Source organism: Rattus norvegicus, chromosome 19 (assembly GCF_036323735.1).
Source record: "Rattus norvegicus strain BN/NHsdMcwi chromosome 19, GRCr8, whole genome shotgun sequence".
NCBI classification, from domain to species: domain Eukaryota; kingdom Metazoa; phylum Chordata; class Mammalia; order Rodentia; family Muridae; genus Rattus; species Rattus norvegicus.
In genome coordinates, this window is record NC_086037.1 from 18,481,167 (window position 1) to 18,508,387 (window position 27,221).

Sequence of the window (27,221 nt, forward strand, 5' to 3'; positions counted from 1 at the left end):
ATTTGAAAGGAAACATTCATTTAGATGCATAGGAATTACTAAGGTTTTATAATCAAGCCTTGAGGAAAATTTGGCTTTGGAAGCAGGAGATGCTCAGTGGCTCTGCCCCAGGAAAGTCTCCTGGAAAGGGCACCTCTGCTTATGCTCAGTACAGGGAGAACATTAGCAGGGAGGCAAAGTCTGCTCCCCATGACATCTGCTGTCCCTTCTTGGACATTCTATTGTCTCCTAGAGAGTTCTGGCATCCTCTGTGATGTCACCAGTGTTGTAGTGACAACCAGTACCCTAGTTTCTCTCAGTCTGAGTCTGGCGGTTACAAGCTAAGACATGTTTTCCTGTCTTCGCAAGCTTTTTGGGAGGGGGAACGTCGATTCTGGAGAGACTAGAGTGAAGGAGTCTGGCCTTTCGTCTCAAAGTAATGATGGACAAAGACAGCACTTCTGGGGAATGTGGAGTAAGTTCTGGGCAGTGTATTTTGAGCTTCCTGCCAGGGTGGCTGCAGGCTTAAGCTGACCTTTCTAGCAATGGGCCACAGCAACTGGAGCATCTGAAAAGGAATTGAATTTCCACGAATATCACAATTCCCTAAAGTCAAGGATTTCAGAACTTTAGTTTCCCCATCCCCACTGGGAGGATATGGTAAGGCCAATGCTATTATACTGTGAACTTCTGGTCTTTAGTTTTCAGTTCATTTGCTCTGTTACATTGATATAATAACACCATCAGTGGTCATGGAGGGTCCACCTTTTCTGAGTTTAGACAGGGCAGCAATGTATTTCACTATCATTGCTTCTTTAAATACAGTGGGTATCTGACAGTAGTAACAGGGAGAGATTGTGCTTCAGGCAATAATCTTATGTTCTTAGACCTTCTCTGATTTCTTCTAACTGGCAGGGTCATCGTTTGCTTTATATATTAGAGGTTGTATGTTACAAAAATTTTTCTACAATACCAAAACTATTTGGAACGTGTAGACCAAGATTCAGCCTGTAACCTATTCGCACTTCTGGGGCATTTGGTATTTCACATAGGGACACTGATAAGTCTGTTGAACATATCCTCCCTGGAAATGCGTTTTAAATCCAAAGTTGTTGCTTTAGAGTATCAGGGTAGGACATCTGAGTGTCTCCAATCACTCAAGTTTTGTGGATGGTGAATTTATCATCTGAGTTCTGAAGCCACAGGGGTGAGGGTCCTGAAACCAAGCTGTACCCTGTTCAGCTGATAATAATCCTGGAGAAGCCATCTCCGTGGTACATGTAAGCACGTGATGTCCAGCATAGGGAACACCTGGCTGCTTACATCTTTTGGTCTCTATAGAGTAGTGCGAGAACTGAGATCCCCTGAGGAGGTCTCTTAAGCATAGACCAATCGCCTAGCAGTGACACTGGGTTCCAGGCTTGTTCTCCTGTTTAGGCCTCACTGTGATCTATGTACACTCTATGCATTCTCCCCATGCAGGTTCACTTGTGTTCTTCTACCTACAGACGCTGGGATAGAAACATCTTCCCATGGCACTGACCTAAGCAAGAATCAGGCCATGAAGGAAAAGGAGAAGCTGATTAAAGAGCTGCAGCTCATTACCGAGGAGAGAAATTACCTGAGAGATCGCCTGAGGTTTCTGACAGAGAGATCCATGAAGAACAGGTATGAATCACACCAAATGCTCTTGTTTCATTCCTGGGTCTGCAAGGTCACCTTTTTCTTATCCTGTTAAGGTTTTGGGTTCTAGAAAGCTGTGCCTCCCTAACCACCCTGTGCTAAACCTCACCTCCCATATAGTGGAGATTCAGAACCTTACCCTTCCTCAGGAGTGAGATTGAAAATGGACTCATCTGCTTCCACTTATTTAAAAGCAGAACATGTGGTCTGAATGAAGAATTCAGGGATAAAGTCAGGGAGAGTGAGTTCCCAGTGTGCATTTGCAAAGCCCTTGACAGCTGGTGGCTTTGCAAGATTGTAATTGCAGTGAGTTTATGGTGAGTCTCTGTACTTGCTAGGCAGGGGACTGAGTGCTGGAAGATCCAGGCAGCAGCCTGGAGTAATATAGGACCCACCCTGAGTTCATATATTCCTAAATGCCGATGTTCATTGTATTCTATCATTTGGGGCCAGGCCACACTTCAGGCCAAATCCATATTACGAAGACCTGGAGAGAATGGAGGAGGCGGTCATGTCAATTCTGCACAACTTAGAGATGGAGAACACTGAGGTCCATGAGAACAACCATAAGCTGAAGAAGGAGATTACCTTCTCTAGGTAAGTCCTGGTCAGAAAGGCTATCACTTGTGGAATGGCCATTTCTGACTTTCTTTGTTCTGGATTGGACGGTCTTCAGCTCTGGTTCTATCTCTTGTGCTATTTACCCATCAGTGTTCCAGGGTCATTAGGACTCAGTTTTCAGTTCCATATGTCACCAAGGTTAAAGCCAATGACAAGTACTAATTTGACATTTGCACTTGGTTCTTATCCCAAAGGTGCTTCCTACACAAGAGGTCACATGACCACAGAGTGTCAATTGTTCAAGAACCAAGAAATTGTTCAAAACTCTACATAGGATCCAATCTATCACATGGATATGCAATTTTAGATATGTTATTCATCTGTCACCATTTCTAGACTGCAGCTTCAAAAAGAGCAGCAAAATATGCTTGCACAATAATTCAGTTTCTGAAAAGTGGTTAACTTCCCAGAATACTTGTGCATAGGCAGAGCAATGAACAATTCCATTACATGAGGTGGTTGGCTGGTTGTGAGTGTAAATTAGAAAGGTTACTAAAAGACTGTTACTCATCCCAGGATTGTCTAGGCATCTTCAGAAGGCTCTAGATAGAACAGTACTGATTGAAGTCAGCAGAAGGTTATTAGGCTGACCTGGACCTATGGTGTCACACCAGGTTTTATAAAATTCAGTGCGTGGACCACATGGTTAGCATGACCTTCTCTTGGTTCTACTGACCTCCTTTGAGGGTGTTGGCCCACTACTAATTGATGTTGGCCCCATGCATTGGGCTTTCATGGATAGTTGTAGATCCATGTTCTTTCTCAGAGGTGTGGACACTAATTGGTGTCAGGCCAAGCAAACAATTTATTCTTCCCCGAATTAACTCTTTATGGTTTGTGCAGCAGCCTTATATGTATCAAGATGCATTTTATTAAGTCTTCATGGGTATCTGGGATCTGGTAGAGTTAGTGGGACTTGGGAGTAGGAATGGGAGGAAGGGCCAGCATGATCTTACTATGCATACTGTATTTCCAGAAACCTGCTTAGCCAGCTCCTGATGGAGAACACATGTAGGAAGAAGTTGGTCCCCCTGAAGCAGGAGAGCAAGGAGGTACATCTTGATTGTGCACTGAACCAGAAATATTTGGTTGACTGCAACAAGAAAGATAAAGACCATCAACGGCCAGAACCAGCATTATCAGGTAGGGACGAGCAGATGTGTTAGCTTAACAATATCTGATAAAATTTGCCAATTTGATACATCTTTGCTTCTCTTACCACCTTTCTAATTTACACTCACAACCAGCCAACCACCTCATGTAATGGAATTGTTCATTGCTCTGCCTATGCACAAGTATTCTGGGAAGTTAACCACTTTTCAGAAACTGAATTATTGTGCAAGCATATTTTGCTGCTCTTTTTGAAGCTGCAGTCTAGAAATGGTGACAGATGAATAACATATCTAAAATTGCATATCCATGTGATAGATTGGATCCTATGTAGAGTTTTGAACAATTTCTTGGTTCTTGAACAATTGACACTCTGTGGTCATGTGACCTCTTGTGTAGGAAGCACCTTTGGGATAAGAACCAAGTGCAAATGTCAAATTAGTACTTGTCATTGGCTTTAACCTTGGTGACATATGGACATCTCCTTTCTTCCTGCAACCCGATGAGGTCTCTTCCCATTGCCCTGTTCTTGGTTTGCACTGGTATAAGTCTGGGTCCCAGATTGGCAGCCCACATTACTGTGAGGCTTGCTGGAGATTTTGCCCTGCCCACAGAGTTAGCAACAATGATATCAGTTAAAAGGTCCATGTCGACTGTCCAATAGAACTGAGGTGGTAGAAGGCAGCATTCTGACAGCTGGCTTGCATTTCCCGACCAAATCAGTGTCTGAAAAACTGCCTTCCTCTCCCAGGTCTCAGAAAGTGCAAGAGAGCTGGAATTGGACACACCCCAGTAAGAGAGCTTCCTGAAGAATAAGTTGCTTTCTCAGGAGTCCCTGATGACCAACATCCTGAATGGTAACAACATTTTTTGGATGAGTATTCTTCCTCAGAGTTAATTTGTCATTTATTAGAGACCCTAAATTTATATACCACTAAGCCATCCTGACTGATTGAGGTCTTACTCACTTTCTTCTTCAGAAAACAGCACTTGAGAGACAACTTGGGGGACCGCCTTTCATTATTTGTGCTAGAGGAGAAACAGCAATACGTCTGTGCTTCTAAATGTTCGTTAAGAATATGCTGTTTAGAAATATTTTTGTTATGATTTTAATTGAAGTTTTCTTTTTGTTGTTTCATATTTATATGTTCTTGTTACTATTTTTACTTTCAAATATTTTTAAATATTTTTATTCATTTTAATCCTGTTTTGTTGTAAAAATGTATTTGTTATGAATAAAAATTGAATTCTATGTCTTGACTCTTAAGACTATCTTTCTTACTCAAGGGTTCTGTCCCTTCCTGTGGACCTAGAACTTACAGCTACAGATGGATCTCTGCATGTTCCATGGAGCCTGTGCTAATAAGTGAATTCAAAGTCACCAAGGTGTACCCAGTGTGACAGTGTCTTTTGTGTGGATAATGTGGCTGTGTCTCAGACACACACTTTATGATGTAATCACTGACACACTTTACCCAATTGTTAGGGTCCATGTGGTTCTTCTGAGAGAGCAGCAGATGCTCTACCCTGTGAGTCATCACCACAGCTCCTGCAGGTGGCTTTTGTTATTCCACATGAGGTGCTGTATTAGGTGGACAGGATCACCTCCAATTAAATAGAGAGATCTCAGGAGATGTGTGTTCACAGGGAACTTACTGAGGCGTGCGTGCTCAACATGTTAGGTTGTCAGGCATCCCTCCAGAGCTCTGGTGTTCCCACTGCTCATTGTGTGTCAGGATCATCCTCCAGCATCACTTAGTTTTCATATTAGAGCAGATCTTTCACCTATTATCAGTGATGACCATATGTATTCTGCACATCTGATAAAATACAGAATAGAAACTAGCTTCTTGTAGGCCAGATTGGCATAATCAGTTTTTTGATTGTTAGCAAGAAAATTATTTTAATCTAAGCAGTTTAAAAGGAACCTCCAGAGCATCCATAGTGAGTGTAGTTTGCAGCTGTGAACACAGGTTTCTTTTGGAGAGAAGGCCTGTGCAAGCCCAACCTAGGTGGGACAATTCAAGCTACCCTTTTTCCATGGCCAATCTGGGATCGTATTGAGAATGTATTTTTTCCAGGTGACTGATTTCCAATTTGTGGAATTGAACTAACTTGCTGAGAGTGGAGGTGACTCAGAGAGTTAAAGTACAGAAGGACCAATGCAGTATGTCCACAAAAGCTTGCTGTCACCCCAGGGCTTTTAAAAGCTCAGCAGCTAGAGAAGCAATGTAGTATTTGGTTACACTCATGCTTAGGTCTAGTCATTCATTAAAAGCTGACCATGACACAAAAAGTGTCATCTGTGTCACAATACAAACTAGTTGTAACTAGATTCACACCACACTATCACATCACCACCATATTTGAGGTTCTCAGTTACTATCTAAGAACCTGGAAGAGGCCTGGGTCTTGCTACACAAACTCATAATTTATGTCTTCATGACACTGTGTGCTTTGTTCTGTTGATGCTACCATTGGCATACAATACCTTGGATACTTTGTGCTGACATCTGTGACCTAAGACAATAGTTCATGTCATCCTAACCTGAATAAACTGTCCTTAGAGTACAGTGTAGTGGGAGGGGCCTTCTTTTCCTATGAGATACCAAAACATTTCCAGTCTTCAGTCAAGTCTGTCAGCCATTGTCCAGTGCCTGTCTTGAGATGTCCACATTTTCAGCTGAGAGTCTTCATCCAGGCAGCTCTGTAATTCTGTAGAAGATTAATAGGGTTCCAGCCCTATTATTTAATTCACTGTGACTGTACTTGCCGAACATGCTCAAAGCCCTGTGATCCACCCTAGCCCTCTGTGCTTTAGAGAAAGAAAATAAAGAACCACATTGCACTTGAAGTTTCTCCTCCAACAAAAGGAGAGCCTGCATAGGGCCTTTAAGTAACTCTAAGCCCCAGCTTCCCCACAACTCCCTCCATCAATTCCATGATTGGTGTGTTTTCAGTACTACTCACTTTCTTCTGTGTGCAAAGAATGTGCACCATGTCAGTAAAGGGTGTGTGTGTGTGTGTGTGTGTGTGTGTGTGTGTGTTTGGTCCCTAGTGAAAACTGTCGAGATACATGCAGACTCATGCTACTACTGTCCCATGGTACCTTGCAGGGAACCCTGAAATGGTGTGCTACTTTAATACAGTCTAAACCGGGTGTGCATGGTTTCTGTAAGGTCACCACTACAGAGAGCAGGAAAAGCTTCAGTAGTCACATGGATGTGATCAATCAGTGTTAGTCATGCCCTTCCAGCGTGGTAGACTGCAGGTTGTCTGTCCCCATCACTTTGCTCTCTTGTGCCCAAACAATGCCAAGGTCAGGGCCATTGAGCCGTGAGGCAGAGGCTTACCACCCTCAGTTCTGCCTACGACCCCTAAGACTGTCTCTTTTGGGTGTGTGCGTGCTGGACACTCATGGATCCTGAGATCTCCGCAGCTGAGGTGAAACAGTACCGGAGCCATTGCAATGTGGGCACACATTTGGTTGTGGAGCTGGGCCACTCTTTGACATTTGGTGAGTGGAGAGACAACTGTTGGCTGAGCCTTTGGTGAACCGGATGGCCCCTGGCCACATCAGCAGTCAGCAGTATCAAAGCTGAGCAACCAGTGTTTTATGTTCCATTTTGTCATCGCTGGTCAGTGTTCTGATGCCACAGCACATGGCTGGTCTCAATCTCCCCATGTGGCCACAATCCCTAATTGATATTGCCGCCACTTCCCAAGTGCCACTGGGATTTCTGTAGAACCCCTAAGGCAGCAGCAAGAAGGAGCTCCTGGCTATTCCCTCCCTGCTCTCTGCATCTGCATGTCGTTCTGTGTACATATGGCTATGTCCTCATATACTCTTGATGCCATGATACCTTAATAAACACTTGAATCATGCCCTGATGGCCAGTTTTCAACTGCTACCTGACACAATCTATAATCGCCTGGGAAATGAGGGACAGTCTGGATCAGACTGGCCTTTGAGCATGACTATGCGTGACTGTCTTCTTTGCTGTGGGAGATGCCAGGCAGCCTCTTTTCTGATCCTAGAGTCCCTATACCCAGCCACTTGTCCCCTCTACAGCCAGACCCTACTTCTGCTCCTAGGCACTGTCTTGGACTTCCTTCCCTCAGGTGGCTTCTCTCCTTTGGCTGCTACAGAAACCTGTTATGAGGACAGGAACAGGGAGTTAAGAGTTCAGAGCCATCTTCCCTTTGATGTTCTTTCTCAGAGGTCAGTGGGACACTTAAAGAGTTTTGTGTATACATTTTATTAAGCAAGGGACAATCATGCATCAGACACAGGAAACTAACAGCACATCTACCGGACCTCCTTCAACACCTGGGCATCTCTTCTGGCCTGTGCTTCTGTGTGCTGAAACCTGGGGACCAACTTCCTGTGGGGTTTCCCAGGATGACTGTGCACATTACTACACTGACGTAAATCCTCAAAACTCACAAACAGCAACAGGACTGACCGCCACAGGAAAGGTTCTCCATCAACAGATACCACAGACCAGCAAGCAGAAGCATGGGCAGGTGGTGCTGTGGTTCACACACTTCTCTTTCCTCACTAGGGCAGGTGACCCACTGAAGAAAACAAGGAGGCAGCAGGATGGAAGAGGAAAACTACAACCCAGTCCTTGCATTAAACACCCAAGCACATTTAGACTAGAGGAGAGAAGTTTGCCAAGAATGAGGGCCACTTTGGACATCCATCATCAATAGCCCTGGCTGTCTAGGCCAGCATCAGATCCAGCCGTCTCCAGGCAGGTGTCCGCCAGGCCCTCAAGGGCACTAAGAGCATTAACCATGAAAAATAGAACAAGATATCTGCCTCTTGCCTGCCTGACAGCCAAGCATGTGTATGCCCTGGCTATGCTCACGCTGGGACCCCTGCTAGATATTAAGATATAGAGACCTGATAGTTAATTAGGACCCTGTTCGAAAAGGAAGATACAGGATATTTCCCTCTGGCATCCATATGTGCATGCATGGTTGTACAAGCTGGTAGAATCTCTCTCTCTCTCTCTCTCTCTCTCTCTCTCTCTCTCTCTCTCTGTCTCTCTCTCTCTCTCACACACTCTCTCTCTCTGTCTCTCTCTGTCTCTCTCTCTCTGTCTCTCTGTCTCTCTCTCTGTCTCTGTCTCTCTCTCTCTCTCTCTCTCTCTCTCTTTCTCTCTCTCAAAGTTTTGAAGCACAGCAGAAGAATCTCTGGGACTCTAAGCCTGAGCAACCTCATCTGTGAGCCACAGCTTCTGTGTGAGAGCTCCTTTGTGTGAGAGGCATAGGGTGACTGAGGAAGGTTGCTGGTGTCCATCCCTGGCCTGCATGTGCATGCATACAGACACATGGATACATGCACACGCTGAGTTCCCCTCATCCAATCCTGAAATCTGAAAACACTGAATTTCAAATCCAGGCGTTCTCCTAACCTACACCTTCCCTCAGGAATTGGAGATGAGGCCTTGCAGGAATCCTCAACCAGTGAGACTGGCCCAGACCTTCTGAGATCCATTCTGCCCCAGGAGAACACAGCAGGTGGTATCAGGACAACACAGAAACTCAAGACTCCAGCCTGATGCAGGGACCGCCTGCTGGGTTAGGAGAAGACTCAGCATCAGGTTCCTGAATGAAAACATCACCTCTGAACACACAGGTTCTCTGTGGCTATGCCTTCAAGGCATCTTCAGCAGCAGCTTAAATGGACTAGGGATGACTATGGGAATCTGCCTGCAGGGTGATGTGGGAATCCTTTTGCTAAGGCTTGATCGCTAGATGTTGCCACAGAAACCCTTGAACTCTTCTTGGAGTACAGTCCAGGCAGAGGCTGAACACAAAACATTCTGATTATGAACTGAGTTTAACAGATAATCCGGAACCTGAAGGCCACAGGTCCAAAGGTCTGCACTGCAGGGGTGAGGCATCACTGCAGGGATGACCACACAGTGCAGGGGTGAGGTGTCACTGCAGGGATGACCACACACTGCAGGGGTGAGGAGTCACTGCAGGGATGACCACACACTGCAGGGGTGAGGCATCACTGCAGGGATGACCACACAGTGCAGGGGTGAGGTGTCACTGCAGGAATGACCACACACTGCAGGGGTGAGGTGTCACTGCGCGGATGACCACACACTGCAGGGGTGAGGCATCACTGCAGGAATGACCACACACTGCAGGGGTGAGATGTCACTGCAGGGATGACCACACACTGCAGGGGTGAGGAGTCACTGCAGGGATGACCACACACTGCAGGGGTGAGGCGTCACTGCAGGGATGACCACACACTGCAGGGGTGAGGAGTCACTGCAGGGATGACCACACACTGCAGGGGTGAGGTGTCACTGCGCGGATGACCACACACTGCAGGGGTGAGGTGTCACTGCGCGGATGACCACACACTGCAGGGGTGAGGCATCACTGCAGGGATGACCACACACTGCAGGGGTGAGGAGTCACTGCAGGGATGACCACACACTGCAGGGGTGAGGCGTCACTGCAGGGATGACCACACACTGCAGGGGTGAGGAGTCACTGCAGGGATGACCACACACTGCAGGGGTGAGGTGTCACTGCGCGGATGACCACACACTGCAGGGGTGAGGTGTCACTGCGCGGATGACCACACACTGCAGGGGTGAGGCATCACTGCAGGGATGACCACACACTGCAGGGGTGAGGAGTCACTGCGGGGATGACCACACAGTGCAGGGGTGAGGTGTCACTGCAGGGATGACCACACACTGCAGGCGTGAGGAGTCACTGCGGGGATGACCACACACTGCAGGGGTGTGGTGTCATTGCGGGGATGACCACACACTGCAGGGGTGAGGTGTCACTGCGGGGATGACCACACTGCAGGGGTGAGGTGTCTCTGCAGGGATGACCAGGAAGTTGATTGAGCTCCTCAGGGCTCTCCCTGTCCTGAATGTGCTTCCCTTCTAGGTGAGCACTGCAGCTTTCAGGGTGCTGGAGCCCTGTGTGGGCAGCAGTAGAAACTGCTAGCCTTGTTATTCACAGCTGAAACTATCACACAGGGCATTCCAGAAGTGAACACCACCAAAGTGGGGCCTTTCACAGCATTCTGGGTAGGATGGCACAAAGCCCCATGACAATTTCGCCTGTGATCCATACCAAATGTCTGCTGTCACTGCCTGTCTCTTAGGAGCCACCTGGATGATCCAGGGGATGGTCCTGAAGAAAAGGCTTGGCAAAATTGAGGTCTCCAAAGCCAGAGGAGCAGTGAGGAGGTGCAGGGGCCGTAGACCATGGAGACTGATATATGCTGATGTTAGACTACCCAGACTCATCCCTGTGTCCAAGTCTGGATGTCACAGAGGCACCTGGCAAAGGTCCCAACAGTTTCCTTCAGGATTCAGCTGTCTCCCTACTTGCCCTCCACCTAACCCACTTCCTGTGGTTCTGGGAGTCAAGGACTTCATCACCTTTTTCGTTTTCTTGTCATATTGCAGGTACTGTGACTCGACCACTCTTCCTCCTGCAGGAGACACATCGTTTGTCACAGAACAGGACTGCTGCACCAGGAAGACCCATAGCATAACCAGGACGCTACAATGAAAACATGACTGGCCCTTCATGCTGAATGACAGGAAAAGCACCCAGCCTTCTCTTTGTTGCAGACTGGATTCCTCAGCCTTCCTGTTATGAACAGGGCATTAGTACCCTTCACAGGATACTTAGTGTTTATAAGACATTTATAGAATTCATCTTGTATATAAGGCCATTGGGCTAGGAGCCAGCATCAAGGCATCAAGTAGGAGGAAATACAGAAACATTCTAGGAAGGGACAGCCAGGGGCCAGTGGGATGGCTCAGTGATTGAGGACCAGAGTTCAGTTTCCAGCACATGGATGTTCACAGTCATCTGCAGAATCAGATCTAGGGCGTCCCATGACCTCCGCAGCTCCCAAGCAGCTACATGTATGCGTCTTAGACACTTCCTACTCACAGTGAAACAACCTAAGCCACAAAACATCCCACACCTTCTTGGATGGGCCCATCCCTGGGGGAGTCTTGTGTGTTCTGGGCTTCAACTCTAGGAAGGCTTGGCCTTGTTTTATAGGATGTCTTATTCCTTGTATCAGCAGAGAGAGAAAAAAAAAAAAGATCCAGTCCTGGAACCCTAGAGGACACTGCCATGATGTCACTGCTGTGCTGGCATAGGCTTAGAGATATCTCCATGATCCATCCGAGTCACCTAGAGCTCAGGGAATGATAGAAAAGTCCATGTGAGATCGCCCAGCGCTTGCAACCATGAGAAAGCTTGGAAAACACAGGGCACATGTGGTGTTTGATCCTGTGACAGTTCAACCCTCTTGAGCCTGCAGCTAAGACAAACAGTTACACTGGCCTGAGTGCACAGGCCAGATCTCAGAACCTGTTTGCCAACCATGGAACACTCTGGATCCCTCCTCACAGCTGGACCTTGATCTGCTACACCTCATCCACCCAAGCTTCTCAAGAAATGAAGCTACCAGGTTAATATAACAACTAACTGAAGGCAGCAAGAGCCTTCAGCCGCCCTGTGGCAGTAAGGTCAGTCCATAGGTCTCCTGTCCCTGCACCCTCAGTACCTGTGAGAGCCATGGCCACCTATTCCCTTCTGAGGTGAGAACAATTATACACACAACCTTGCTTTCAACAAATCCTGCCTTGGCCACTGGTGGGACCCTCATGAGATGCAGCAATCTGATGCAGACCTCCTCAGACACTTTGGCTTCCTTTCTGGCTGCTGGAGCTTGGGCCCTCTGGCCTGGCCTAATGTAGGATCAGCAACACACAACTCTGTTGGGCCTCAGCCATCCCACATTGGGGGCCCTGCTTCACTCCTAGGTGCATCCGTTTCCCACATCTCTCCAGTCTCTCCCTCATCCCTAATTCCCCTAGCCTCTCAGGCCCAGCCCTTCAGTCTCTGATGGAGACTGTCCTGGAAGGACAGGAGCCACTCCCCTGAGATACTCTCCCACCCCATGCTGCTGGACTCATCTCTACAGGAACAGCCTGCTGCTCCCCTGCCCCTGCAACCCACTTCCTAGCTCTGCTTCACACAAACACTCTAAGATCTCTACACTGGATTCCTGTTCTATTTTGCTCCCTCTCTGTCCTCCAGAAGTTCTGCTGCTCTCTCTCACCACAGTAGGACCCACCAAGACACTGCTCCTGACCCCAGCAGCCACCAGCAGCCCAGATCATGGGGCTACTAACAGCTTTGGCCCAGGACTCAGGGCTCCTTCCTTCTTCAGTATCGAGTCCAGGCTGAGACCATCTGGCCTGCTGCTGGGTCCTTGAAACCCTCAGTCTCACAGCCTCTGGGCACTCTGAGCCCTAGTCCTTATGGCTAACAAGTAGCTGCCCAGTCAAGCAACATGGGCCTCACTGGCTTCCTGGTGTGCCATGATGCTTTCCCTGCATGGCCGGGGATGACTGCATGCTAGGATTATGTCTGGAACTAGACCTGCAGGTAACACCTGATGGGTTGGCCAGGCTGTCCTCCTACTCCTGTTCTCAGGAGATTCTCCTGACTAAGCCTCCCAAGTGCTGGGATGAGAAGTATGTGCCACCATGCCAGCTAGGGGTCTTCAGGTGTGATGAAAGACTGGGATCTGTGGCCCTGGTTACTTCCAAGAGTGGGGACACCAGTGTTCTGAGCATTCTGTCATCTGGGACTTATATTCCATGTACTTCACACGAACACTCTGAGACTTCTGCACTGGTTACCTGTTCTCTTTGAAACCTGTCTTCAGGTATCTGACAGTGGGAGTCTCCATGAAGTTTTTGTCACCCTGAGGATGTGGCTATATTAATAAGCTCAGGCAGCATGCAAACACAGCAGAGGTTACAAACAAGACTACCAGGCTGGGGCCACTTAGTGATAGAGTGCTCCTTTGGCATGGTGAGGGCCCAAGTTCTCTTGCAACCAACATCTGCTGGGGATGTAGCTCAGTGATTAGGCACTTGCCTAGCGTATGTGAGGTCCTGGGCTCCATCCCTAGGACTAAACCCTCATCCCCTACCCTGAACTCACCAGGTCCAGGCATCACTGTCAATCCTGAGGGCTTGAGTTTGATCCTTAGGCCCTCTCTGATACAAAAAGAGAAAAAAACTCCCTTGATTTGTGTTTGACCCCCACATGTGTCATGCCCGCCCCACTTCGAGTGTACAATTAAGGAAAGCATGAGTAAGTGGTTGAGAGGCACACACTGCCCTTGCAGGAGACCCCAGTTTGCTTCTCAGCACAAACTGCATGTGACTCAGCAGGTCTCAGGGTGGAACTGGATATGTGACCCTGTGCTATAGCACTGTCCAGAGTGGTAAATGCAGCTTCTGAAGAGGAATGCAGGCCTGGCCTCCAGACCTCCACCTTCAAGTCCTGTCTGGAGAGCCTGATGCCCTGGCAAAAGAGACTCCTTCTCTCCAGAGGAGCACTGCACTCAAATGACACCTCAGTGATGAAAACTATCTGTCCCCAAAGGCATGCCACTGAGCAGAGATAGCCTCAGTCATGCACCTCTGCCCATCCCCAGTTCCTCATGTCAATAACTCAACCTTTCATGAACTAGATGGTAATGCTTGAGGTAGGATGATCAGTAGTTTACTGGCCAGTCTGGGCTGTATGAGATGCTCTCCCTGAAATCAGAGTCAGCAAGAAATTCAGCATGAAAGCTCTTTGTAAAGAAGCTCAATGACCCAGTTCAGAGCCTGGGACCCCGCACAGTAGGATAAAGTGACTCCCATGGCTTTTCCTCCACCTTCAACACTCATGCTTTGGCATGCACACCCCTACAAGGAGATCAATACACATGGAATAAAAAATTAAACAGAAACATTAATGAAGACAATGCAGATAATGTTTTAAAGGATCCCGGGAACCCTCACTTAGCACTTTCCTTTCCTTTGTCTTGGGAACAGCACCTGCACCAGAGACTGGAGACTTCCTGCAAGAGAGAGAGGAGAGATGCACTGTTCATTCAGCTAGAGAGCTGTGCAAAGACCAGAGCCACCCTCCTTTTTCTGACAGTGGGAGCTGGGCCCAAGTGTGGGCTGCTCCTACTAGAGGCACCACAATAAGAGGACCCCCTTCCTCAAACCTTCCTGGAAGTCAGAGCACTGGCTATGGATGTCCCTCAGTCCTCAGAGGACTCTCTTTCAGCGATGGCTCAGAGCCTGTTAGGACAGAGAGGGACCAGAGCTTCCCCCCAAAGCAAGATCCCTGTCTTATCTGACAGGTATGAGGGCTTAGGGATGGGACAGAGGATGTGACAAGGTTACATGTAGCACAGGGCTAGGTTAGTAAGGCAATCAAAGAGGAAAGAATCCTGGAACATTCCTCATCTGTTCTTTGTGCTATGTTCATAGGGATGAGGGGCAGTGTGGGTAGAGGACTAGGACACAGCACAGCCTTCTCTGCACATGGTTAGCTTTCTAGGCTGCCTGGTCACTGTGACCAGCAAATTTTCAACTGTGCCATTCTACTACCAAGGCTGACACAACTGGTGCACCATGTAGCAATAGGACTTTACTGACTTAGCGACATTTGGAATCACACAATGATCATGTGTCACAGAAGAGTTTTTTTTTTTTTTTTAAGAAAAGGATTTTAAAAAACTAATTATTTTGTCCATCTGAGTACGCTGTCCCTGTTTTCAGACACAACAGTAAAGGGTAGTATATGAGAGTAGAAATGGTTATGAGACACAATGTGTGGTTGCTGGGGATTGAACTCAGATCCTCTGGAAGAGCAGTCAGTGGTCTTAACCACTGAGCCATCCCTCCAGCCCCAGTATACTGTATTTTCAATGTTGTTTGTTTTTATTTCCTTTTTCACGTATGTCTGTATGGCGTTTCTGTGAGTACAGGTGTGTGTGTGCCTGTGTAAAGGTCAGAGACAAACTGAGCACAGGCCCTCACCTACCTCTCATCCATGGCTGTGATTGCTAGGCTAGCCCTTCCCCCTAATCCTAGAGACTGTCCACTTTAGGTTCATATTTCCCAGTAGGAAGGGCAGGATGACAGACACTACTGCATCCAGGTTTACGTGGCTTCTAGGGACCTAAACTGTTGTTGGGCTTGTTCAGCATGAAAATAAATCCCATTTCACAGCCCTGGCTGGGCCAGGCAGCGCACAGGTCTTTGCTGCTCTTGCAGAAGACCTGGGTTCAGTCTCCAGCACCAAGGTCAGGTGGCTCACAACCAACTGAGACTCCAGGTCCAGGGACTTCCAACCTCTTTCTGGATAAACCTACATGGCAAAAGCAGGGCTGGGAGCTGGAGGTTTCTGGTGTTGGCTTCTCCCTGCTGCAGGGGGCAAATCATGGGCATGTGAAACATATAACCCTGTAATTCTACAAAGTGCAGAAGCTCCTGAGGTCCCTCATGGTGCCCTAGAGCCTGTCCACCACTCATGGAGGCTTCAGGAACATGGCTTTTTCCTGACCTGTGTGCACTGTGCATCCTCACTCTCTACCCCCTGCTTTTCGGGGTTGGAAGTCTCAGGTGTAGGAGGCGCCTACCATAGGCCTCTTCTCTCAGCATTTCAGCATTTTACCCACTTGACCTTCACCAAGCATCCTTTGCTCTACACAGTTACCTCAGCCTGTGACCCTCATCCTCCAGACTCTTGTGAAGCAAACACCCATGGGTGTGCAGCTCTCATAGTTAGCCAGGCTAAAGGGGAAGGCAGCAAATCCTTCATGAACTCTACAGCTCCTAAGGCCTAGGAAAATGTCTATACCGGGGCTAAACTCATGCTGACCTGTAAGACTACATTTTTCCTTTAAACAGAAGGATGTGTGGTGGTGTGGCACAGGCCTTTGATCCTAACACTTGGGAGGCAGAGGCAGACAGATTTCTGAATTCCAGGCCAGCTTCCTCTACAGAGCTAATTCCAGGTCAGCTACACAAAAAACAACACTGTCTCCAAGAGTAAATCAAAAAGAGAAAGAAAGAAAGAAAGAAAGAAAGAAAGAAAGAAAGAAAGAAAGAAAGGAAGATAGAAAGGAAGGAAGGAAGGAAGGATTCATATTTTGTATACAATGAGATGCCTGCCTGTCTATACCTGAACCACCATGTTAACTATAACTCTTGTCACATCTGTATTAATTCAAATACTGAAGGCCAAATGGTTAAATCTTAATGACTATACAATTGGGGGGTGGTGCTGAAGAGATGGTTGGTTTAGTGGCTAAGAGCAGAAGACCAAGGTTCAGTTCCCAGTGTCCACATGGTGGCTCCTATTAACCTGTAATTGCAATTCTAGGGAATCAGTCTGGACTTCACGGGCACCACACATACCACATGGTGCACAAGCATTTATTAGGTGAAGCACTCAGGCCCATAAAAATAAGTAAATAAAATATATGGTTAACAGACACTGTGATTCAGGAAGTTCTTAGTGACTTTGGTTATCATTTCTCTCTCCCAGAGACCTGTCTTCCTCATGCTCAGCCTCCCTGGCTTCTAGGACATTTCCTAGCTCTGTGGAGCATGAAGTACTCAACACCATAAGCCAAGCATTGCAAAGCCATCTGCACCTTCACTGCTACACCTTCTCCATGGCTGTGTCTAAAGGGAGAGACTTGGAATCCCACAGATGCAAGGACAAACCTGTTGGGCTATATGAGCCCAGCCACCCAATAGTCAGATCTACTCCTGTCCCTGGCTATGGCATGAGGCTCTTAAGACAAATTAATCTGAAGGATCTCAACAGCTATGCTGTTAGACCTCTCATTGCTCTGCCCAACCTACAAGCTCCTTTACTGGCTCAAATTCACACCCGAACTCCTCTCCTGCCTCAGCCACCATCAGCTCTTCTACTCCTCTCCACCTGTGCTCTGAAGAATCCACACTAAGGTGGATGTTAACCTCTCCATGGACCTCCAGACGTATGCTTGTGATTACTCTTCATTGGCTGTTTTGTATAGGTAGGCGGGTTCTTCTACTCTCATGCAGAACACTGCTCACACATTTTGGAACTTACAACACCCTCTTGATTGAGAATCCTGACTAATGACTGACTGAACCTTCCATGCCTGAAGTCACCCTCTGTCTCCCAGTCCAAGATGAGAATCCCCACCCTAACCCCATAGTGTCCAGTTTCATCTCAGAAGCTAGGCTCTGTACTACCCAATATCATTTGGATCTTGGCCTCTAATTCTCTGTTAAATCGTTCCTCTCTTCTTTAAAACAAATTCATTTTGTTGTTTGTTTTTTGAGACAGGGTTTCTCTGTTTGGCCCTGGCTATTCTGACATGCTCTCTGTAGATCAGACTTGTCAGGAAGCCAGATATCTGCCTGCCTCGGCCTCTTAAGCCCTGGGATTACTGGATTGTGCCAGCAGGTTTAATTAAAAATTAATTAGTGGCAGTGCATGTTGGCACATGCCTTTAATTCCGTCCGTTGGGAGGCAGAGGCATTGTGAGTTCCAGGACAGCCAGGGCTATAAATTAACACCTTGTCTCAAAGAAAACAAGCCAAAAATGAAACAAAAATGTTGCAATATGGTTTTAGGAATGTAACTGAGTCTGTTCTTGAACTCTGAATCCTCCCACTTTCACTCAGGTGCTAATCAGCAGGCTTCTGTCTTGACTTTCACTGAGCACTCAGGGCTGCCAGGACTGTTACCTCTCCCAGTGTAACTCCTGACTCTGTCATCCCCATCATCACAAAACTCCTGCTAAGAATTAAGGAAACCTGAATTCTAAGGAACAGTCGGAGCTCCAGTATTTCCAAAGCTCACTCTAATACAGATGGATCCTATGCTGCAGTAAAATGGTCACAGCTGGAGGTCTTAATTCCAGGACTTGGGACAGAGGGGTTGGAGGATTTTGAACTCAAGGTTATTTTTATGTTACATTGTTGCTCAAAGCGAGTTGGGCTGCTACAAGATACCCTGTCTCAAAACTATACCAAACACACCTAAAATGAAACAGAGGAGTTTGAGTGGGCACAGATGGGAAAGCTCGGCACTTTATGGCTAAGCCACCTGCTGCCAGCACCAAAGTCCATGCACAGCCCCAATTCTGAGCTGTGTCTGGGACCCCACTTAGGAGCACGCACCAAAGTAGCTCAGATCCAGGGCTTTTGGTCTAAGAGGAATTCAGGCAGTCACACTTTGGATGCCAGTTCTCCAGCTCAACTGCCTGTCAGCCCAGGATCTGGTCTTAGTCATGGCTTGGCATCCCTAAATTCCTCCCAGCTGTGCTCTGAACTCACCCTGTGCCCCGTTCTGATGAATCTGCCATTCTCCATGGGAGTAGCCTCAAGAAGTCCCTCACATCTGAAGCACCACTCTGAGTGCACTAAATACTGCAGGGGAGGGGCGTGGCCAGCAGAGCACCCACCCCTTTCAGCTGTAGAACATTTAGCTCTAGAGTGAGCACTGCTGTGCATTGTGGAACTTAAGCAGTATCCCAGTCTTGGCCTGGGAAGAGCCATTGACACCCACACTTTCTGGGGTGACATTGTCTCCTGAGGATAGAGTCAGGTCAGGAGCAGCAACTGATGTTCACGAGAGACAAACTTTCTTCACCACCTGCCCATGCTGGCCCTAGGATCTGGGCTTTTTGGGTGACATGAGTGCTGAGCCCCCCAGGTAGATGGGTTTTCAGGGGTCAGGTGGTTATTGTCACCAAAGGTATCCACAAGGATAAGTCATACTGTACTAATTCCCATATTAGATCCCTTCTCACGGGTCACAGAGGCCGTGCTGGGTCCTAAATGTGGACCCAGGTTCCTGCGCACTTTTGAGGAGACTGGTCAGGGCGCAGGCTTCAGGACATTTTGTTTGAATTATTTTGGGGGATTTTATTTTTACTGTTGGGGACAAACCTAGGGCTGCCATGTGCTGGGAAAAGGCTTTGCCACAGCTGTAGATCATCCCTAATTATAAACTCCTAAATTCTCCCAATCCTGGAACTTTCTAGGTCCCTCACATGATGCAACCTTTGGGGGATTCCTCACATAGAATCATGGGGTGGAATGCATCCCAAAGAGAGACAGTGGGAAATGTTCCCCAGTGTCTCCCTGTGGCTGTGGTGATGAGAGTGCTGACCAGTAGATGGCAGGGCCCATGTGAAACCCTTTTGTTTTCTACTTGAGTGGAATATTCACCATGCCTTTTTTTTTTTTTTTCTTGAAACACAGGTTGCCCTGGAACTTACAGTCTTCCATCACTCTGACTCAGTTTCCCATGACTAGGATCACTGGCTTAAATTACTATGCCCATCTTTCTTTTTTTGTATTTATAAATCTTCTAAAAGCCAGAAGGATCTAGCATTTAAAATTTTGCGGTCCAAGGCATTTCCAACAGGGGATTCTTGACCTAGGAGTATCCAGACCAGTTTTTATTGTGTGGGTACTTCATTCCCATAACAGCTTATGCTTGACAAAGAGTTCCAAGGTGTGATGTCACTGGGCATCAGGCGGTGTCCCAAATAGCAGCACTGACTCAGGTTGTAATTTAGGCTGGAGAAACTTACTAGGACCCTGGTAATCCTAGCACCCTGGAGCCTCACATGTCCTTAGTCTGATCTATTGATGAATCAACTGCTCTTGAGGGTGGATTGGAATTCTAGTCACTGTGAGGCAGGAGCATTAGTATCCTACAGCCACTCTGGGCTCCATAGGAAGACCCTGTTTCAATAGTAAAAGGGGTCACTTGTGAGTTCTTACTGTCTTCCCTGAGGCCTTCCTGCTGGAGTTAGAATAGCTGTCTCACCAAGTTGAAGTAGAGGGCAGAATGTTGGTGCCTTCTATAATGAGGACGAGTGACAGATAGTCTATGGAAATTCTAGAAAGATCTACAGGTATTTATGTCCTGTGCATGGGAATTGCTGGCTTCCCTGTGTCCTTTGCCTTTAATTTGCAGTCCATGGGGCACCTGGGAATGTCCCAAAACCAGGCTGCACACAGGGCTTGTCCCATGATTCTCACTTGCACCCAGTGCCTGCCTGATTGTCATAAGTCTGACAGAGCCACTGTATGCTCTCCTGACACCTGCAGAGAGCACTATATGGGACCCTACTATCCCGACATTGCCCATCAGTGTCTACAATGTCCATATATGGCACTGAGATGGTCTAAGCTGCTTCCCGCCTATATGCTGCATCAGAATCTGACCATTCCTAATTTACTCCTCTCACACCCACACTAGAAGCCCTGTACCCACACTAGCCCCAGCTGGCCTGTTGCCTACTAACATCTCATGGACTCTGCCCCAATCCCCTGCCCTGCCCTGCCCTGCCCTGCCCTGCCCTGCCCTGCTCCAATGCACTGCCCCAATGCCCTGCCCTGCCCCGCCCCAATGCCCTGCCCAATGCCCTGCCCTGCCCTGCCCCAATGCCCTGCTGTGCCCTGCCCCAAACCCCTGCCCTGCCCCAAACCCCTGCCCTGCCCCAATACCCTGCCCCAGTGCTCTGCCCTCCCCTGCCCTGCCACAATCCCCTGCCCTACCCTGCCCTGCCCCAATCCCTTGCCCTGCCCTGCCCTGCCCTCACTCAGCTGACATTGTGGACATCTCAAGAAAGTCAGTGGACAATGGCTGACACACTTGTCTGAAGACTGGAAATGTTTCTCGATCTTGGAGAGGAAAGAAGGACCCTCCACCTACACTTTCCTCTAAGGAAGTTTATTCAGGTGAGGGATGACAGGGACTGTTTTGTCTCATGTCACACATGTCAGTAGAAAATATCCTAGGTATTGGATGGCGCTGTTAGCATTAACAGAACAAAGCCCATAGTGTTGGGAAGGATAATACATTATGAGTAGGATTAGAAAACCCCAAGCCTCTTCCAGGTCCTAAGAGGGCAAAAAATAGCACCAAACATAGCATTAATGTGATAGGTTGGTTAAATCTAGTTACTAGGTTCTAGTGTGATACCTATGACCCTTTTTGTGTCATGGTCAGCTTATAATGACTAGAGGACCTAAGCTTGAGAGTCACCAATGCCTCTCCCTTGCTTTTCCAGCTGCTGAGCATTGAAAAGCCCTAATGAGACAGCATCTGTTTGCAGACATACTGGATTATTCTTCTTCACTTTATCGCTCTGAGTCACCTCCACTCTCAGTAAGTCAGTTTAATTCCATAAATTGGAAATGAGTCCCGTGGAACATATACTTTCTCAATACAATCACAGATTTCCATGTAAAAGGTGAAACATGAACTGTCCCACCTAAGCTCTGGGCTTGCACAGACGTGCTATGCAAAAGAAACATGTGGTCACAGCTGCAGTCTGCATTCACTATGGATGCTCTTGAGGTCCTCCCTGACCTGCATAGATTAAGATAATTATCTTGCTTTCTATCAAAAGAATTCATTATGCCAAGTTGGCCTGTAGAAGGAGGCTAGTCTCTTCAGTATTTTATCAGATGTGCTTAATGTATATAATCATCGATAGTAAGTGAAAGATCTGTTTGGAATTGAAACTGAGTGATGCTGGAGGATGATCCTGAATTCACAATGAGCAGTGGAGGCACCAGAGCCCGGTGTGGATGCCTAGCAGGCTACCACATTGAGCAGGCACCGCTCAACCACCTGTACATACACATCTCCTGAGATCTCTCTCCTTAATGGGAGATGATGGCGTCCATCTAGTACAGCACATGCCCTGGAAGGACAAAAGCTACCTACAGGAGCTGTGGTGATGACTCACAGGTTAGAGCATCTGCTGCTCTCTCAGAAGAACCACATGGTCCCTAACAATCATCTACAATGGGGAATGCTATTCCCTCTTTTGGATCATGAGGGAAATGCACTCAGGAGTGGCCCAGACATACATTTGAAAAAAAAAGATCCATTGAGTTACATGATAAAAATAAATATAATCAGCAACAATAAAAAACACAGCATATGAATGATCAAGTGAAACAGCACCTATAAAAACCTATTTCCCAAAATGACGTTGATGGTCATTATCTTTGTGGTTTAATACTAATGCTGTATTGTAAGAAAAACTGAGGCACATGGTTCTCAATTAGGATTATTCTATATTCCTTTGTGAAAGTTGTCATTTTTTCTGCAGCTCTACAGGCATGAGTGTGTGTTACTCAATATCTGGTGCACACAGTCAATAAGGAATGTGTGTTGTAGACTGATATAGTTAGGATGAGAAGAATACATGACAGCATGGATACAGTATGTCAGTGATTACATCATAAAGTGTGTGTCCATAAAAAAAGTCACATTATCCACACAAAAGACACTATCACCCTGTGTACCCCTTGGTGGCTTTGAATTCCCTGTTTACCCATGCTGCCTGGTCCATGCAAAGATCCATATCCAGCTGTCAGTTCTAAGTCTACAGGAGGGGAAAGGACCCTTGAATAAGATGGTCTTAAGAGTCAAGAGTTTCAAATCAATTTTTATTCATAAGGAGTACAATTTACAAAAAACAGGAATAAAATGAATACCTAAAATGGTATAAAATGAAAAACAGTAACAAGAATATATAACTATGAAATAACAAAAAGAAAACTTCAATGAAAATCATAACCAAAAACATTTCTTAACAGCATTTTCTTAATGAACATTTAGAAACACAGTTGTAGTGCTGTTTCTCCTCTAGGACGTGAGATGTCAAGGCAGTCCCCTCAGTTGTCTCTCAAATGGTGTTGTCGGTATGAGAGAGGAGAAAGACCTCAACCAGACAGGCTGGCATACGGATACATAAATGTAGGGTCTCTATACATTGAGGAAATTATCTGAGAAGAAGAATATTCACCCACAAAAAGTCTTTGACTGTGAGGATTGTCGTCACAGGGAACTCCTGAGAGAGAAACTCATTCTTCAGGGGGCTGTCTTCCTGGGATCCGTCCTATTCCATGTCTCCTGCAGTTCCTGAGACCTGGGAGAAGAAGGCAGCTATTAAGACACGGATGTGGTGGGGACACGCATACCAGCTGTCAAGTTGCTGCCTTCAGTCATGTGATATGTTATTCCTCTGTCACCATTTCTGGATTGCAGTTTCAAAAAGGGCAGAGAAGTATAATTGCCCATAATTCAGTTTCTGAAGAGTGGTTAACATCCCAGATAACTTGTGCATAGACAGAGCAATGAATAACTCTATCACATGAGGTGGGTGACTGACTGGGTGTGGGGAGATTAGAAAGGTGATAGGGGAAGCAAAGATGTATCCAATAGGCAAATGGTATCAGACATTGTTAATCTGACTCAGCTGCTTGTTCCTACCACATTTTGCTGGGTCTGGAGGTTGCTGGTCTTCTCCTGTTCGTCTTCATCATTCGGGTTCAACTCAAACAAATATCGCTGTAACTCCTTGCACTCCTGCTTCAATGTGACCAACTTCTTCTTCATACATGCCTGGTCCATCAGGAGCCGGGTGTGCAGGTTGCTGGAAACACACTCTGCATAGTAAGATCCTGAAGCCTCTTCCTCCCATTCCAACTGCCAAATCCCACAAACTCCACCAGGACCCAGATTCCCATAAAGACTTCGTAGAATACATCTCCATACATGTAAGGCTGCTGCACAAACAGCAAATGGCCAATCCAGGGAAGAATAAATTGTTTCTGTGACCCAAGCACCAATAAGAGTCCATGTCTCTCCAAAAGAACAAGGGATCTACAACTATCCATGAAAGCCCAATGCATCGGGGCAACATCAATTAGTAGGCAGTAAACAACCACAAGAGGACAGTAGAACCAAGGGAGGTCATGCTAACCATGTGGTCCACACATTCAGCTTTGTTAAACCTGGTATGACCCCAGAGGCCCAGGTCGGCCTAATAACACTCTGATGCCTGAATCAGTATAGATCTATCCAGAGCCTTCTAAAGATGCATAGACACTGTGGTGAGAAGTCACAGTCTCTTATGGAACTGAATCTGAGTCCAAAAGACCCACGGCACAGTGATATTTAAACAGCAGAAGACATGGACCCAGAGCTGCAGGCTCTCCAGTCCAGAACAAAGAGAGGCAGCAATGGATATTCCAGAAGTGATGGGCCCTTCTGACCAGTACTTACCGATAGAAGTTAATCTCCTTCTTGAGCTCCTGAAATTTCTCACGATGTTCAATGTTCTTTGTGTCTAAGTTGTGCAGTAATGACATGACCTGTTTCTCCTTTATCTTCAAGTTTTCATAAAATGGATTTGGCCTGAAGTACGGGCTGGCCCCAGGAAGATAGAACCCAATGAACATCGAGGTTTAGGATTATATGAACTCAGGCTGCGTCCTGTACTACCCCAGCCCTGGAAGGACACTTTCTGAATTCTACATATTTGGATCTTCTTCAGCTTCAGAAACTTGGAATTGTGTGCCCAGGATAACAGAAGCTAAGCACCCAGATAAAGGGTTCCCTGGCTCACTTTTTTCAATCAGGAGGGCTGGATCTGCATTCAAACCTGTTATGCTGTCAAGAGCCTAGGCCATAGAGCTTACCCAACCACACACACACACACACACACACACACACACACACACACACACACTTCCAGAAACCTCTGATTTCATTTTTCCTGTTTTGACAAGTGGAATGCTACAAGCCGAATAACTAATATTCTAGAGGCAGACAGTACACATAATTCTGGAGATGAGACCAGATATTGCCACAAACTTATAATCTGCCCAAGGCATACAAATGTATAGACAAATGTGACCACACAGGCAAAGAACTGTGCTGTTGAAAGTGGGGCTTCCAAAATAAAGCACTCACACCTCCATGAAACTATTATACAGGTAAATCCTGAGGTCAAAAAACAGACCCCTAAATTCCAAGGGTGGAGGGACACAGAAACATATAAAAGTTGTGCATATGCATGCAGACCTGTGCACACACAGACACACAAACTGGGACACACCCACAAGAAAAGGAAAGTAAACAGACTCAGAGAATGAGAAAGAGAGACAAATATGGAAAGAGCACAATGAGAATCAGTAGAAATGTATGCACCATTACTGTCTCGGAATTTAAGGCACAGAGACAAGAAGGAACAGGCCTGAGCCTCAGGACTTCTAGTTAAGCATTGATATGAACACTGTGGGACCTGTCACCTAAGGGTGCTGCCAGGAGATGATAGCATTCAGTCACCTTCCTAGCAAGTACAAACACTCTCCATAAACTCACAGCACCTAGAACCTTGCAAAGCTACCACCTGTCAAGGGCTTTCCAATTGTACACTGGGAACTCATGCCCAAGTGACTTTATCCCTGAAATCTTCACTCAGATCACAAGTTCAGATTTTCAACAGGTGGAATCAGAGGGTCCATTTCCAAACTCACTCCTCAGTAAGGGTCAGGTTCTGAATCTCCTCTCTATGGGAGATGAGGTTTAGAACAAGGTCGTTTTCTTGGAGCAATGCATACCTCTTGCTCATGGATCCACCTGTCACATAAAGGAGGCGATCTGTCAGCTCATTTCTCTCCTTGGTAGTTAGCTCCAGTTCTCTATTCAGCCTCTCCTCTTCCTCATTTGCCTGCACCTTGTTTTGGACATTTTCAGGGGATGACGTCTGTCTGCAGGCCTCTGTAAGTAGAAGAATACAAGTGAACCCGCATGGGGCGAATGCATAGAGCATACACAGACCACAGTGTCGCCCAAACAGGAGAACATGCTTGGAAGCCAGTGTCACTGCAAGGAGTTTGGTCTATGTGTAAGAGGCATCCTAAGTGGATCACAGTTCCCCCACTACTATATACAGACCAAGAGATGTGAGCAGCCAGGTGTTCCCTATGCCCAACCACACAGGCTTACAAGTACCAGAAAGATGCCTTCTCCAGGATTATTATCAGGTACGCAGGCTACAACCTGGTTTCAGAAGTCAGAACATCAATTCAGCATCCACAATGACTTGATTGATCAGGGATACTCAGATATCCTACACTGTTACTCTAGTCCAATGACTTTGCATTAAAAAGTCATATAGGGGGAGGACATGGTCAACAGACTTATTAATTCCCCCTACAGAAATGACAAATGCCCCAGAAGTGCCAATAGGTTACAAGCTCTTTCTCTACCTGCTCCGTATAGTTGGCTACTGTAGAAAAATATCTGCCACACAGAACCTCTAATATATGAAGGTAAGATTGGCCCCGTCAGCCAGAGGTAGTCAAAGGAGTTCTAAGAATATAAGGTCATGGCCAGGAGCACAGTTCTCTCCCTCTTACTACTGTCAGATAGTCACTGAATTTAAAGAAGCAATGAAAGTGAAGTACATTGATGCCCTGTTTAATTCAGAAAAGTTATACCCTCCACGACTACTTATGGTGTTATTATATCAATTTAACATACCGAATGCAGTGTAAAAGTAAAGACTAGAAGTTCACCCAATAATAGCATAGGCATTGCCATATCCTCCATGTGGTTATGGAGAAACTAATGATGTGAAAACCTTGACTTTCAGGAATTGTGATAATCATGGAATTCAATATCTGTGGAGATGTTCCAGTGGTTGTGGCCCATTACTAAAAAGGCCAGCGGAAGACCCCCACACACACCCCTGACAGGAAGCTCAACATACACTGCCCAGAACTTACTCCACATTCCCCATGTCCTGTGTCCATCATTACCTTTAGGTTTCGTTTGCTTCACTCTAGACTCTTCTCTATCAACATCAACTCTCCCAAAGCGCCTACAAAGACGGGCAAAGATGTCTGTGGATATATCCTTTGGACACTAAGAGAAAAAGTAGGGAATTGGTTGTCACAATGGTACTGGTGACATCACAGGGATTCCAAGGTCTCTCTAGGAGACAATAGAATGTCCACGAAGGGACGGCTGATGTCACGGAGAACAGACTTTGCCTTCTTGCTAATGTTCTCCCTGTACTGAGCAAAAGCTGATGGACCCTTTTCAGGGGACTTCCT

The 27,221-nt window shown here is 46.7% G+C and overlaps 2 protein-coding genes across 3 annotated transcripts; one reads left to right on the plus strand and one right to left on the minus strand.

The window, feature by feature from the left end:
* Positions 1-287: 287 nt before the first annotated feature.
* LOC134483199 (uncharacterized) lies at positions 288-4,645 on the plus strand. 2 transcript variants are annotated; one of them, XM_063278467.1, is made up of 6 exons: positions 288-454; positions 1,488-1,647; positions 2,116-2,259; positions 3,260-3,426; positions 4,145-4,250; positions 4,374-4,645. In XM_063278467.1, the coding sequence occupies exons 1-5, from the start codon at positions 328-330 to the stop codon at positions 4,207-4,209; spliced, it is 663 nt and encodes a 220-aa protein (XP_063134537.1). In that variant the 5' UTR covers positions 288-327; the 3' UTR covers positions 4,210-4,250; positions 4,374-4,645. The 2 variants fall into 2 exon arrangements, with proteins under 2 accessions (XP_063134537.1, XP_063134538.1); XM_063278468.1 differs by lacking the exon at positions 3,260-3,426.
* A 19,641-nt stretch (positions 4,646-24,286) lies between these two features.
* LOC134483419 (disks large homolog 5-like) lies at positions 24,287-26,170 on the minus strand. The gene is made up of 2 exons (XM_063278691.1): positions 25,722-26,170; positions 24,287-24,525 (listed from the first exon to the last, which is right to left on the minus strand). Exons 1-2 carry the CDS (start codon positions 25,931-25,933, stop codon positions 24,378-24,380), a joined length of 360 nt encoding a protein of 119 aa, XP_063134761.1. The 5' UTR covers positions 25,934-26,170; the 3' UTR covers positions 24,287-24,377.
* Positions 26,171-27,221: the final 1,051 nt, after the last annotated feature.